The sequence below is a fragment of the Podarcis pityusensis genome (assembly GCF_964106645.2).
Source record: "Podarcis pityusensis genome assembly, chromosome: 14".
Taxonomy (NCBI): domain Eukaryota; kingdom Metazoa; phylum Chordata; class Lepidosauria; order Squamata; family Lacertidae; genus Podarcis; species Podarcis pityusensis.
In genome coordinates, this window is record NC_138039.1 from 5,700,892 (window position 1) to 5,716,686 (window position 15,795).

The 15,795-nt window shown below is 39.5% G+C and overlaps 2 protein-coding genes across 6 annotated transcripts in view; one reads left to right on the plus strand and one right to left on the minus strand.

Moving 5' to 3' along the window:
• The window catches only part of CHLSN (cholesin), a 144,186-nt gene that overhangs the window by 40,013 nt on the left and 88,378 nt on the right, over positions 1-15,795 (plus strand). The gene's annotated exons all lie outside the window — the stretch shown is intronic.
• GPR146 (G protein-coupled receptor 146) overlaps positions 1-15,795 on the minus strand; it is a 70,805-nt gene that overhangs the window by 10,838 nt on the left and 44,172 nt on the right. For 3 of the 4 annotated variants that reach the window (XM_080981224.1, XM_080981226.1, XM_080981225.1), the window contains one exon: positions 9,314-15,174. The exons of the other annotated variant lie outside the window; for it this stretch is intronic. In XM_080981224.1, coding sequence (XP_080837350.1) covers positions 14,129-15,130 — 1,002 coding nt within the window. In that variant the 5' untranslated portion in view covers positions 15,131-15,174 and the 3' untranslated portion in view covers positions 9,314-14,128. Of the gene's footprint in view, positions 1-9,313; positions 15,175-15,795 lie in introns of those variants that run through there. 4 annotated transcript variants of the gene reach the window in all.

Sequence of the window (15,795 nt, forward strand, 5' to 3'; positions counted from 1 at the left end):
GTGTTCAGTTCGAAAACTCAGACAACAAAAAACCACAGTTCTTCTGTAGGAAACAGGAACTTGGTTTCATGTAATTCAAACCATACACGTTGCAATTTTAGCCCGCGTATGGCTCCATCATGTGACTTTAAAGTTTGAGTTGACCTACACAGAGTGATGTTTTGGTACTCCAGAACAGAAAAGTAGTGTTTAGTCATATATTTCTGAGTCTTTGAGGCCATCCAGTGGCTTCTCAGTTATTTTAAATCATGAAGCCATTCTACCCCTATTCATTAATACTGGAAGTATGTTTTCACATGTCCAGATGTTTAGCATTTTCAAAATGCTTTACAAGTAAATATAAAATAAAAGTATTTTATACAAGTAGGACCTGCAACAAAATATTATCTTATGGAGTGCTTCCTGTCCAGGATTCCAGCCAGTCCATTCCATTCACCCCTCCTCTCCCCTGATCTCCCTCCCACTAACAGTCAGCTTTCCATGTCCACTGAACGTGCTCAGTGATTTGGCTGTCGTGAAAGTTCATTTCCCATTTTTTTGAAATATATTTTTATGCTCCTTGAAACCTCCAAGTTCTCTGGCCTGCTGATAGTTCCCTCTTACGCATAAGCAGTGTTGATTAGGCTGCATATGGACTAGAAGAAGTGAGATCACTAGAAGTATAAATGGTAATGATTAAAACACTCACACCCTTACCTTCCCACCTTCCAGAAGCTGGTGCTGAATACTTTGCCTAGAATCAAAAGTTTGGAAATAAAGATTCCTACCTTCTTGCTCGGTTTGGAGGCATAATTGTGGTGTGTCCATGAAATAGCTTGTCCAAAATACCCTATGCATTAAGAGGTTATATTTAAGACAGGGTTTCCCAAACTTGGGTCTCCCAAGCTATTTTTGGACTACAACTGGAAACCCAAGTTTGAGAAACCTTGGTTGAAGAGATAGTCTATTTAATCTGCTCACTACTAACCTATAGTGTGCAAGATTGCTGAATACAATTGTAATTAATGATAATTCTAAACATTTTACACAGTGTAATTTACACAGTGCTGTAATTTTCATGCACATTTCCCTCTGACAGTTACTGTTGCTATTCAAAATTGAATGAGGAAGAAAAAGTGGGCATTCTTTTCAAATGTGGTTTCTCTTGAACATTTATTTTTATAGTCTCAATTTGATTCAGTTGAGCAATCATAGGATACAGTCATATGAGCTCAGTAAGAAAGTAAACTTTATTCGGATAGAACACAAGGGGCTGTTTTAGTGTGAGTTTTCTTTTTTTTTTAGTGGTTGGTCAACTGATTTAGGGCTAACTTTCTGCAGTTGTAGGAGGTTGCGGTCTTTATTAAAGCGAGCATTCAGCAAATTTAAGAGTTTAAATCATTTGCGACTTGGGTGCATAATCATTATGAGAAGCCTGTAGCAAACAGACAAGTGTTTGCAATATAAAGACTTCCTAGTTAAGAAGGAGCTTATGCATCAGCTGACAGCCCTTACACCCCTTCTGACAGTGAGGTAGCTGAAAACAAAAATCACACTCTCAAAGTAATGATATGTGCTCAATTACAGGCACACAGTTGTCTGATGCATTATTGGAGAAAGCCTTAACAATGGTTGATTACACTCAGAACTAGCTGTTCACAGTTGCAACTCAAACAACACCATTTGGGGTTTTCATGGTATGAAACCTAAGCATGGGCGTAGCCAGGAATTTTGTTAGGGGGGACAGGACTTTTGTTAGGGGAGCAGAACCAATGTGATTTGCCAGTGAGTATTTCTATTGTTTTACTTGATATGGGGGTGGGCAGCTGCCCCCCTGGCGCCCCCCCCTCTCAAACCTGTGTCATTTGAGAGTGTTTGGTTGCACAGCATGGGTGCACATCCTGGCTGAAATGCACACCAAGATGAGTCCCAGGGGAAAATAGGGTGTGTTCCTCATCTGGCTGGGTTTCCCCAGCCACTCTGGGCAGCTCCCAACAGAATAATAATAATAAGTGATAAAACATCAAACATTAAAAACTTCTGGTTGCCTAAGCAAATAAAGATGCTTGTCAATAAGAGTGTCAGCTTTCAGGAGCAGAAACGTTAAAATTGTAGAATAATTTTCGAGGTTTTTCTACTTGTGAGAAGCGGTGTAGCTAGCCACTCGTGTGCCCAGTGTGGTGCGTGCATCCTGCAGCCGGGAGCAGGGCGAACTGCATGGAGCCTCTGGCCACCTCCCCCTCAGCTGTAGGGCGGCTGAGGGAGAGGCGGTAGGCAGATGCAAGCCCCACGCTGCCCTTTCAGGCAGCGTGGAGCCTGTAGGCGCCCAAGCCATCACGTCACTCCCAGGAAAGACACGTGGCTCGGGCAGACTACAGGCCCCGTGGTGTGGTGCCCATTGCCAGCCGTGTTTTGTTACGTTTCTTGACTGAACTAAAAAGTGTAGTGATCCCATTTTTTTAATAAAAAAACCCACTCATATTTTTGTCACCCCCTTCAGTGATGACACCTGGGGCAGCCTGCACCCACCACACCCCCTTCCTCCACCACTGCTTGTGAGTGATGATGCACAGACAAGTGCCTCTCCCTTTCCCCTGCTCTGATACTCTCTGGACTATTCCTCTGGAGCTGCACATACTCCACTGATCACACTGGTCAAGGTATGCTATAATAACGCTATAACTGATGGCTGCCTTGTGCCTCGTTCAAGCTGAGCAAGTTCCTGGAGCTTTGTGCAAGACTTTAAGTGATGCAAAAAGGTTTTGCAAAACCCTAGGAGCCAGTGAATTTTCTGGGAGCCAGGCTAGAAGCAGAGAGAAATGGAGACCTGAGCATGCCAATGAGAAAAGGGATCCTGGTCTCACTAGTGCATTTTGCTCTGCTCCTCCACCCCCCACCCCGACTTTCAGATAAGGTCAAGTAGGGAAGTGCTAGACCAGGCATAGGCAACCTTGGCCCTCCAGATGTTTTGGGACTACAACCCCCATGATCCCTAGCTAACAGGACCAGTGGACAGGGATGATGGGAATTGTAGTCCCAAAACATCTGGAGGGCCAAGGTTGCCTATGCCTGTGCTAGACCTCAAGCTTAGCAGTGTTAAAGTGGTAACCTAGGTGCTCCCAAGTAAGGAAGGCTGGTACTATGGCTCAATAGATAGCTCTGCATTTTGTTGTTAAAGCCTGTGTTAATGTGCTTATATCAAAAATAATGGCCCAGCAGAATGGTTTCTGCTATTGTAATTAAAGGTGTCTTCGAAGCAGGCAGTGTAGTGTGGAACAGACTTGTTTAGTGGGTTCTGTACCTCGATTTCCTCTGAGGTTTCAGCAAGGATTAGGAGCATAATGTGAACTCAAGACCTCTTGAGTAAAGGGGACAGGGTGTGGCGTCTGCTAAAGGTACAACTATGGTATAACTGGTTGAACCCTTGGGCCTAATTGTAACTGAATTTTTTTTTTTTTCCAATTATGTACTTTTTAATATAATATTTATTGGAGTTTACAATAAGCATAAATGTAACAGACAATATAACAAAAATCTTAACATAGTTTCACATATTTTTTTTTGGACTTCCTCACATCTCCCGCTCCCACTTTCATCGTTATAACTTTTTGGCAGCAATTTGTTATCTTATTTACATTCTTATATCCCTTCTATATTTCATAGTCTTCTAGTTCTCAAAAAGAGTTGTATTTTCTCAATCTCACTTATTTTCTTAAATCATCTAAGTTAGTGCTGCTCAATTATTTATGATCTAGCATCCTGCTTAGCATTCACTCAAGTTGCAATGTTTTTGTAAATAGTTCTTAAATTTCTTCCAATCCTCCTCCATCCTCTCTTCTCCCAGGTCACGGATTCTGCCAGTCATCTCAGCTAGTTCCATATAGTCTATCAGTTGCATCTGCCATTCTTCCAGTGTGGGTAGATCTTGAGTTTTCCAGTACTTTGCGAGAAGTATCCTTGCTGCTGTTGTTGCATACATAAAAAATGTCCAGTCCTTCTTTGCCACCCCTTGGCCGACAATACCCAAAAGAAAGGCCTCTGGTTTCTTAGTGAAGGTATACTTAAATACCTTTTTCAGTTCATTATAAATCATTTCCCAGAACGCCTTCACTTTAGGGCAAGTCCACCAGAGGTGGAAGAATGTTCCTTCACTCTCTTTACATTTCCAACACTTATTATCAGACAGGTGGTAAATTTTTGCAAGTTTGACTGGGGTCATATACCATCTATATCTCATTTTCATTACATTTTCTTTCAAAACATTGCATGCAGTAAATTTCAGTCCAGTACTCCACAACCTTTCCCAGTCCTCAAACATAATATTATACCCAATGTCCTGTGCCCACCTTATCATAGCCGATTTGACCATTTCATCTTGTGTATTCCATTTTAACAGCAAGTTATACATCCTTGAAAGTACCTTAGTCTTTGGTTCTAACAATTCTGTTTCTAGTTTCGATTTCTCCACCTGGAACCCTAGTTTCTTGTCATTTTTAAAAACTTCTTTAATCTGAGCGTAATGTAACCAGTCTCGCACTTTATCCTTCATTTTCTCCAAACTCTGCAATTTCCAATTGTCTCCATCTTTTTCTAGTATTTCCCAATATTTAGGCCATTTAGCCTCCATATTGGGTCTTTTTCGGGCCTTAGCTTCCAAAGGTGAAAGCCACCTTGGAGTTTTATTTTCCAGCAAGTCTTTATATTTTGTCCAGACATTAAACAGTGATTTTCTGACAATATGGTTCTTAAAGGCCTTATTTGCTTTAACCTTGTCATACCATAAGTATGCATGCCATCCAAAAGCATTGTTAAACCCTTCCAAATCCAACACGTCAGTGTCTTCAAGAAGTAGCCAGTCTTTTAGCCAGCAGAACGCTGCGGCCTCATAATACAACTTTAGATCTGGCAGGGCAAAGCCCCCTCTTTCTTTCGCATCGGTTAATATCTTAAACTTAATTCTGGGCTTTTTGCCCTGCCAGACAAACTTAGAAATATCTCTCTGCCACTTCTGAAAGCACCCCGTCTTGTCCAAAACCTGAAGTGTTTGAAACAAAAACAACATCTTTGGCAATACATTCATCTTGATAGCTGCAATTCGGCCTAACAAAGAAAGTTTCAATTTTGACCAACTATCTAAGTCTCTCTTGATTTCTGCCCAGCATTTTTCATAATTATCCTTAAATAGACTTAGATTTTTTGCTGTTATGTTTACCCCTAGGTATTTTACTTTTTTAACCACATTAAGTTCTGTCTCTTTCTGAAACCGTTCTGACTCTGTATCTGTCAAATTTTTCCCCAAAACCTTAGTTTTCTGTTTATTTAATTTAAATCCAGCCACCCGACCAAAATCATTAATCAGTTGTAATACTCTTTTCGTACTAGACTCTGGCTCCTGCAGGGTCAAAACCAGGTCATCTGCAAAAGCTTTTAATTTATATTGTTTCTGTCCGACCTGAATTCCTTCCACCAACCGGTCCCCTCTGATCATATTCAATAGCACTTCCAGAACCGAAATGAATAACAAAGGGGAAATAGGGCAACCTTGTCGTGTTCCTTTTTCAATTTTAAACTCTTCTGTAACCACATTATTAACTATCAGTTTAGCTTTCTGCTCTGAATATATCGCCTCAATCCCATTCTCAAAACCCCGTCCCACTCCCATTTCTTTTAAGTTTCCCATCATAAATTTCCAGGAGATGTTGTCAAAGGCCTTCTCCGCGTCTATAAAAATTAAAACTGCTTTTGTGTTTATATCTGTTTGCAAAAGTTCCAAAATGTCAATAATGTTCCTTGTATTAGCAAACAAATGTCTACCTGGGAGAAAGCCTGCCTGGTCCTGTAACTGATAAGACTTATGCAAGTCATTATATGTGTTCCTGCTGCATATGAAGAGTACAGTGGTACCTTGGGTTACAGACGCTTCAGATTACAGACTCTGCTAACCCAGAAATAGTACCTCAGGTTAAGAACTTCGCTTCAGGATGAGAACAGAAATCGTGCTGCAGCGGGAGGCCCCATTAGCTAAAGTGGTGCTTCAGGTTAAGAACAGTTTCAGGTTAAGAACAGACCTCCAGAACGAATTAGGTTTTTAACCCGAGGTACCACTGTATATGGATGCCATTTATTTAGCTAAATTATAGATAACCAACCTGAGGCACCAACAGGGAAGTGGTCTGTGGCGCTGCAGGACTGGAGCAGAAATGTAGATCTACTACAGTATTAATAGGCATTATTATTTTCTTACTATTTAAATTATTATTTACAGCAGGATTTCTGTTTCATTAATTTCTATACAGCAAGTTCATATAAAAATATATGTATACAGTGTACAAAATATTGTGTTATCACTTGCAAAATAAGCGTGTATGTTAATTTATGTTTCAGTTTCTGTGCATGTTTATGTTATTGTTTGCTTACATTATCTGTTTTGTTACTACTTAACTGAAAACCTCAAAAACAAATTTTTAAAAAACTTTAAAAATGTAACAAAAAATAAAATACACAGAAGAAACAAGTTTGTCAGCTGACAAGAAGGGTATTAAAAATAGTAAATCTCAAGTAGAATGGCACTATCTTAAACTTAAGCAGTGTATATAGGTGTATATATAGTTTCTCCCTTAAATTAGTGCTCCTCAGAGTATTCATTATGATACAATTCTAGAATGAAGGTAATTGATGAGAGAATGTTGTATTGCATTCTATAGTTAACCACAGGGTGGCGTTTCTGAAGGAACAACTATAGCCTGGTATTTCTAAGGGTGAGCTGCTCATAGAATCAATTGTAGAGATAGAAGGGACCTTGAGGGTCATCAGCTCCAACCTCCTGCAATGCAGGAATCTCATACATGACAGATGGCCATCCAACCTCTGCTTATAAACTTCCAAGGGAAGAGAGTCCACTGCCTCTTCTAGGAGTCTGTCCCACTATCAAATAGCTTTTACTGTCAGAAAGCTTTCTCATAACTTGAAACTATTGGTTCGAGTCCTAGCCTGTGAAGCAGGAGAAAGCAGGCTCGCTCCATCCTCCATGTGACAGCCCTTAAATATTTGAAGATGGCTATCGTATCTCCTCCCAGTCTCCTCTTTACTAGGCTAAGCATACCTAGTTCCCTGAACAGCTTGTCAGTATCCTTGACATGAGCACCAAGACATGAAAATTGTGATTGCAGCCCTCAGCAAGGTAAGGAAGTATTGTTTGTGAGGTCATTTCCCTCCATGGCACCTGAGGTTGCAGCCTGAAATGAGTGGGGAGATCCTGTGTGTGCTTATGTCACTGACTTGTTCAGGCAACCATGGTTTATATTATATTTACATTATCATGAACAAGCTGCAGTGATACTTGGTCTCACATGCTCCCTTCTTGTCCTTTTTGTGCAAGGGGAGAAGAGTGAATAACCCCACTTCCATTTTTTTACTAAAACACAGTTCTTCTAACACATTCCAACTTGTAGAACTGTGGTTCTGCAGTGATTCCTGGAGGGCATTCAGCTATTTGGGGTGGCTCCTCCCTCTGACTTTAGCAAGCAGTGCACAAAGTTTTGACCACCTTGTCTTGGAGAGGAACCATCTCACCCTCCAAACTGGTCCCTGCCTTAAACTGTGGGTGGTTGGGTCCACAGCTGCTTTCCCTCTTTCTGATCTCTCTTTCTCCTTCATGGATCTTTTATTCACTATATTGATCTTCAGCTTTTCCTCCCTCCCCTTCCTCTCCCCCATTTCCTAGTATAGGGCAGAGCACCCAGCACATGGCGAACAAGAAGGCTGCAGAACCAGCAACGCAGCGAGGGAGCCATGGTTTTTTTAAGTGGTTTGCATCTTCTCCATACAAGGAGAGGCCAACTGTGCTTAGAGACTGCCCACAGTAGTCACAGTGGATTGTATTTTCCTCCCACTCATATGCAGAGGGGGAGTAATGCTTGGTACTGAGTAAAGGAGGCTGTAACTTGCTATCCAATCCCTTCCCACACCTGCCTTTGGGTCAGCCAGGACCTTCTCACCACATGATGACTAGCAGAAAAGCTACAGTGCCCTCCAAGCAGAGCCACTTGGAAGAGTGCAAGCAATCTTCCCATTCCCAGCACTCATTTTTGGTAGAGCCTAAAAGCAGGCCTCTGCGTGCTCTGGTCCATGGGGTCACGAAGAGTCGGACACGACTAAACGACTAAACAACAACAACAAAAGCAGGCCACTTAGCACTTTCTATTATGGGAGCAGGGTGGGGAGGAATTCTTCACGTTTCTCAAGTGAGGCTGGTGGTCAGGGAAGTGAAAGCGGTAGAGTCCTCACAAACAGCAGGCCCTTGTACCCCCACAAGAAGAAGAAATCCCCCTCAAATAGCCATAAAAAGCTGGGCATAAGAAGAAGAGGCATGTTAAGTTAAGAGATGCTAGAGCCCAGAAAAGGGGGACACCTCCTTTTCCCGAAGCCTTCCCCCCCCCCGCAAAAAATTGAAAAATCGAATTATTGTTATTTGGGGGATTATGAAATACTTTCTTTTAGAATGATGAACAAAATGTTGAAGACGAAGTGCTCATATATTTACTTGCCCAAAATAATTTCTAATACTGTGTAACTGGAAGACTTTTATGCAAGAATGTTGGTAGTTAATGTTTTATTGTTGGGACCCATAGGTATTTTAGGAGAAATTGGCACAGTTTTCCTTCTCTTAACTTTGGACCCCTTTAAATAAATAAATAAATAAATAAAGGAATAACAGCAGCAGCCTTGATGGGTCCCTTGTGTCGTTGGCATTACCTTGAGGGTATTGTGTTTTGGTGCCAGGCGATTGGGATGATGTGGTGACGATGAGTTAACAATCTGATTGCTGGGTTCTTCAGCAGCTGAAGCTTCTTGACATTTTTAAAAGACAGCCCCTTATAAAGCACATTACAGTAATTATACAATCCTAGCTTTTATTAGAAGTTGAATGACTGCAAACTTAATTTAGTGAAAATACCTCTCCTCTTGTCTGCCTTCAGTATATTGTAGAGTGACTGGTTTGGTGTAAGAATTTAAATCCAGGTATGTCTCGGGATACAATGGAGGAGTGCGTCTTTGAGGGTGAAGTCAAGCTGTTGTAGAGACTGATACAGGAGAGACATGTTTTGTTGCAGTTGGGACAGATGAAGATGATATAAGATAGATGAAGAATTGAAACAGAGAATTGTAGAGTTGCAAGGGATCATGAGGGTCATCAGGCCCAATCCACTGCAATGCAGGAACCTTTTTGCCCAGTCTGGGGCTCGAACCCATGACCTTGAGATTAAGTGTCTCCTGCTTTACCAACTGAAGATATAAAAACTTTGGGAAAAGATGACACAAGTTGAGGCGGGGATGGATTTTTATTAGTTTATTGATTTGACATAAATCTCTCCCCATTTAGAGGAGATCTACAAATCATAAACCATTTTCAAAAATACTAATCTTTACTCTGAGAAAAATAATACTGTTAATAATGGCACTGTTGTGCTGACTTTCAGAACACATATAAATCATATACAGTACTCTTTAATGATCTAGAGAAGTTTATTTTTAAATGATGATAAATTTGTATCTTAGGAAATAATTTAATAAATTCTTTAAAATGTTCTTTTTACATCAGTAGATTGCTTCTCTCTGCATATATACAGTAATATTCATTGTAATGTCAGTTTGGCTCATATATACAAAGTAACTGGAAACCTTCAGGCATTGAAATGGAAAGGCCCCACATTTTATAAGTAGAAAGTTAATATGCTTTAAGAAAGAACATAATTCAATTTTAATTCTTTAGAATTCTTTATCTTCACTGCTTTATATTTCTCCTTAGACTCATAGCTTTTTATTGGCATAAAGGTGGCAGACCTGTAGTCTTCTTAGTTATTTATGTGAAAGCTTATCTGAAAATCACATGTGATGCAAAGTTTATGGAAGTGTGTTTGCAATTCCTGTTCGGCATTGTAGAGGTAAAAATAGCACAGGGTGGTTTTGTGGAACATTATCTGGAAAGCAGCTAAAAGATCAGGTAATTTACATGTGTTACACACACACACAATCTTTAACCAGTTTAAGAGAGAAAACACAGAACTGGGAAATAACCACAAATGAAAAATTTGCAAACATTTTGAACAAAAGTGGCTCAAAATGTAGAACAATCTTCATATTAATGACTTACAGAGTTGATTGCATAAAAAGTAACCTTTCCATATATCTAACATGCTGCCCTGTTCGATTTTCAAAGTACTGTTGCTTTTCTAGAACATTGCACTGTATCGTAACTCAATTGAATTTGAGCGTACTTCCAAGTAAAAAGCATGCCTGAAGTGCAGGAGGCAGGAGATTCTGTTGACTACGCAAAGGCAGATAGTCAGGCCCTTGATATTTATATTGGGCCTGATCAATCCAGGGGCTTCATGGTGTCTGCCAATCACAGGGACTGATGCTGGGGTTCAAGCTTATATCTAAAACGAAATATCCAATGAGCTGAAATGAAAGTCCCAGACATATTGTTGAATAAAGCTCATGAAACGAACTTCTGAAAAAGCATTATTTCAAATCCATTGTGATGTTTTAAGTGTTACAGAGCAGACCAACAAAAAGAAAAAGAAAAAGTAAACAAAACTTCCTAATGCATTACAGTGGTACCTTGGTTCTCAAACGCCTTGGTTCCCAAACGCCAGAAATCCGGCAGTAAGTGTTCGGTTTTTGAACGTTTTTCAGAAGCCAAACGTCTGATGCGGTTGTCGGCTATTGTTTCCAGGGTGCCTGCACCAATCAGAAGCTGCACCTTGGTTTTCAAACATTCGGAAGTCAAATAGACTTCCAGAACAGATTAAGTTTGGCGCTTTTGTTTTTGCTATTTTGCGTTTTTTTTTTGAGGCTTTTTCAGTTAATTTGTTTTTATGACTGTGTGGAACCCAGTTCAGCTACTCATTGATTGATAGTGCAACTACGGAAATGGATAAAAGCCCCCCATCCAAACAATGACTATTATCAGTGCAGGTAAGAAAAAAAATTAATTTTAATTTTTATCATCTACAATACTGTCTTATTTATTTTATAGTACAGTAAATTGATTATTGCTTTCATTTTATGGATCAATGGTCTCATTAGATAGTAAAATTCATGTTAAATTGATGTTTTAGGGGTTGTTTTTAAAAGTCTGGGACGGATTAATCTGTTTTGCAGGACTTTCTATAGGAAAGCGCACCTTGGTTTTGAAACAGACTTCTGGAACGGATGAAGTTTGAGAACCAAGGTACCACTGTACACATGCCTCGTTTTGTGGATAAATTTACATTTTCTGAAGCAGAAAATTTTGTGAGTGGCAAAAGAAATTACTGATATTCTGTCTTCTGCAATTTAAGAATGTTTGTGGAATTTACAAAGGAGATTATTCCAGTACCAGTTCACTATGCTTAGATTCGTTTTTAGAACACACCTGGCAATATTAATAGACCAGATGTATTTGGTTAAATATTTCTCTACTGAGAAGGAGTCTCTACTTTGATAGGAACAGATTTGACAATATAAGGGTTATAGCCTTCTGGGCAGTTTCAGTGCTTAAAATAATAAAAGGCCATTGTGATTTTATAATGCCTACGCAGGACTGAAACACCAAGTAGATACTGTAAATCAGAACATCAGGTCCTGAAGTCATGCAATTTCAGCTTTGTTTTGTTTAGCTCTTTTTACAACTTGTGTAGCACAAAAAAGCTGAATATAACCTAAGTGAATCTGATTTTTTGATAGTCGAGTCTAAAGACCTAAACTAAGAATTGTGAAATATCCTGTATTTTAGTCCACTCAGTTCCAAGAACCACTGTCTTAGAGATCCCTTCCAGTACTACCTTGACAAATGATGTTGTGTGGCAGCAAGAGAAGAGAGCAATCACCCCAGAGGTCTTGCTCACTCATTTATGCAGTGGAAATAAGATGCTATGTTAAGTTCTTGCCAAAACTATCTTATTAGTGCATATCAGGACCAAATGGGGCTAAATGTCCAATTCTGATGTAGAATTGGTATGCTTTCAATTACTGAGCCTATGGGGTTTAACTGGAGCTGCAGTAGGAAGTAAATAGTTTTGTATTAGTGGAGAAGATACCAGGGGAAACCTTGCATCTCTGGTACTGATAATAATATTTTGGTGTTAAACATACTTGGACCTTGGACCTGCAGTGAAATTAAGACTCTGAATATGAAATACTGAAGGACAAGTCACTTACGAGACTAAACATGTGAAAAATTCAGAATCATGTACTCTGTCAAGGGGATTTGGAGAGCATTGGGGGGAATATACTGTGATGGTATAAATAGTGTGAAAACGTAGTGTGCCATTAATTTACATTAATGTGATCCTGCTGGATAGTCCTTTATGTGGACAAACTGCAACAGAGTGAAGTTATATTAAAGAGAGTTTGAAGAAAATACACGTAACGGAAATATGTATTCAATAAATGAATGTAACTATATTTAAAAAGTAACTTAGGATGTTTCTTTGAAAAAATATGTCTTACTAATAGAATCAGAATCAGGCTGTGAAGAACAGAATGTAGCTGTATTAAAGTGTGGATACGAGCAAAAATATTTATGTGCATGATTATCCATCTCTACAGCCTGATTTCTCCATGTATAGTGCACTCTGTGTGTTCATGAAGCAAAACAAGTTTTTTCTTAGGCAAAAATGAGCAGCCATATGCATATATCTGAGGTGCTTCTACAAACCCACTAAGATTTCCAGTTTCATCCTTCCACCTGCAATGCCCCATACTGCACTGAATGGTGTTCTGGATGGTCTTTGACCTTCTCAGATGCTATGTCTGGAGACAACTGGAACTGTAGCAGGGGTGGCCTGGGATGTATTGCCGCTTGAGGTAAAATAAAATCCATTGCCTGAGACTGCCACCTCACCTCATGGGTGGGCCCTGAGCAGCAGTGCATGTGTGCACAGGATTTCTTATGTGGCCCTTCAGAGCCTAACCTTTGCCTGCTCTTTTCACTGACTTGCAATATGTGACAAGAATGGAAGAAAAGCAGCACCATCTAAGGAGGAAGTGGGCCAAATCAGCTAAAAAACTAGGGCTAGAATGATCAGAATCCTGCTCCTGATGCATTTCATAGGCTGCATATTCACACAAGTTGCTGTTCTGTGGCACAAGTGAATTAGAGTTCCCTCTCTTCTGTCTTTCATTTAATAACGAAAAGATAACAAACACTTGTAAACCTTTAAAGTTACTCCTTTCCATTACAGAAGTAATACTTTTAAAACCACAATTATTTAGCCCCTAAAATAATGTAGTTAATTCGCATGAATATTTGGGGACCATAACAATTAGATACACACTGTTTAACCCATGTACTTTTTAATTTTTTCATATTAAATTTGTCCTTCATTTTATTAGGTAAAGCAATATTTTTGTTTTTCTTACTTTTTCTAAAAGTGGCTACTTCTGACTGATTGAAATGTTTTTGTGATACAAAGTAAGAAAAAACATATAAATGCTTCTTTTGATGCATTGCTAAATGTAGGAAAACATGAATAATTAAAGATACATTAAAACAAATATTAATTTGCAAATAATCTGTTTTAGAATTGCAAATAGACCCTCCTTTTACAATACGATTTTGCAAAATAAGCAAGAAAATATAATTAAATACTAAAGTAATTTTATCCTTGATACTTCATTGTTTAGAGTGCTACACAGTTGGACCAGTATGATCATTAGTGGAGAGTATCTCAATGAAAAGGTACTCTCCTCATCTTGAAATAAAACCACTTTGTAAAATTAAAAATCATGTTATTTTATATGGAACATTAAAAATACCATATTTGTTTAGCTCTAGAAGATTACAAAGTGCTAGGTGTTCAGTCAAAGCTTTTTGGCCCTCTAGTGATTATCTCCAGGCAGAATTCTCAGAACAAAGCTCATATAGTGTAACTGAATCAGTGCATTGAAATCTCAGAAATCAAAGGGTAACCTGCAGATGGAATCTGAACAATTTTCTAACCATCTTCATTACCTGTATAGTTTAAAATTGAGAGCTCCTGATTTACAGTGTAAACCCCCTTTCCTATCATCCTTGCTAGGTGACCTGCACAAAAGAGAAACTTGGAGAATAAGAGAATAAGCTTTCCAAACTAGGTTCTGGCCCACTGGCATTCATTCATACCTACGTTATAACTTGCTGAACAACCGTGCGTTCATGAGAGCATCCTTGATTTCCACAGTGCAGTTTTTTAAGCAGCCTTCGCAATTTGATTGGAAAGTTTTTGTTGATATATCGGTAAAGTAGAGGCATGACAAAACTGCTTGAAAAAGCCAAGAATTTTGACAGTCCCTTGGTAAAATGTAATACTCTAGTGTAATTTTCATCCGTGACTTTTCCTTGCATACTAGTTAATGTGTTTACTAGAAGAGTTACATAATAAGGTGTCCATAATGTGAACTGTGTACAAACAGTAGCAATCAAAAGCCTGTGTACTGATGGATCTAATCTTCCAGTGTCTTGGTCCAGCGGTGTTGCCTCTTTGCGTATTCGCAGAATTAACACAAGAGCATACAGCACAGCAATGGCTGGTACGACGTATCCAATAAAAACCATGATGGCATCTGCTGCTTCTTTGTTCTGCATTTTGGAACATTCTATTATTTTAGTGGAGACATGGTTGCAGACATAAAACAGAAGAGATGAAAAGCTGGTAAGCATAGCTCCTCCCCAAATAAATCCACATACATGCTTTGTGTTGTATACACTAGACATGTAAGTTCTTGGCAAAGCACGTTCAATGTAGTAGTCCAGGCTGAGCAGTGTGGTAGAATACATGATAACCAGAGATGATACATTGAACAAGATAAGCAAGGTAATGTAGACTTCATTGTTGAAACTCCAGATGGCCCATTTTGTACTGGCAGGTCCTAGAAGGTACATTGGTGCAATAGCATTGATGATGAGGCCAGCAATTGCAATATTGACAAAGTAAACATCTGGCATGGTCATAGTTGCTTTGTTGTATAGGTTGACTAGCACCAGTAGGGCATTATAACACAGGCCAATGGGGAAACAGATGATGAGGTAGAGCAATGAAAAAATGGAAAGTACAAGATGGAAATCATGGCAAAGATGCTGGTCCTCTATGCTTTTGGTACCATTGAAAGATTCGCAGTTCCACATAGTGACCTTAACGTGTATGTCTTCTTGGCTGGTCACCAGCTTTCCTAAACGGGGGGAAAAGACAGTATATATATTTCTTTTTTAAAAAAAAAAATGAAAACAATTCATCATTTTCTTTCATCTAGATATAGTGCTATTTTTCTAGAAAAGAGGTACGGAACTCACCATGAACATCTCACTGGTTCTGTTATAATGGCAGTGGTGCCTACCTGAGAGGTGCTGCAACTGTGTTCCGGATGAAAAAAAGCCCTGTCTAATTACCTACACATTATAGAAGTTTAAAATATCATTTAGAGTACAGTGGTACCTCGGGTTACTTCGCTTCAGGTTACATACACTTCAGGGTACAGACTCCGCTAACCCAGAAATAGTACCTCGGGTTAAGAACTTTGCTTCAGGATGAGAACAGAAATTGTGCTACGGAGGCAGCAGGAGGCCCCATTAGCTAAAGTGGTGCTTCAGGTTAAGAACAGTTTCAGGTTAAGAACAGACCTCCGGAACGAATTAAGTACTTAACCCGAGGTAAAAAGGTAAAGGTACCCCTGCCCGTACGGGCCAGTCTTGACAGACTCTAGGGGTGTGCTCTCATCTCACTCTAGAGGCCGGGGGCCAGCGCTGTACGGAGACACTTCCGGGTCACGTGCCCAGCGTGACGAAGCTGCTCT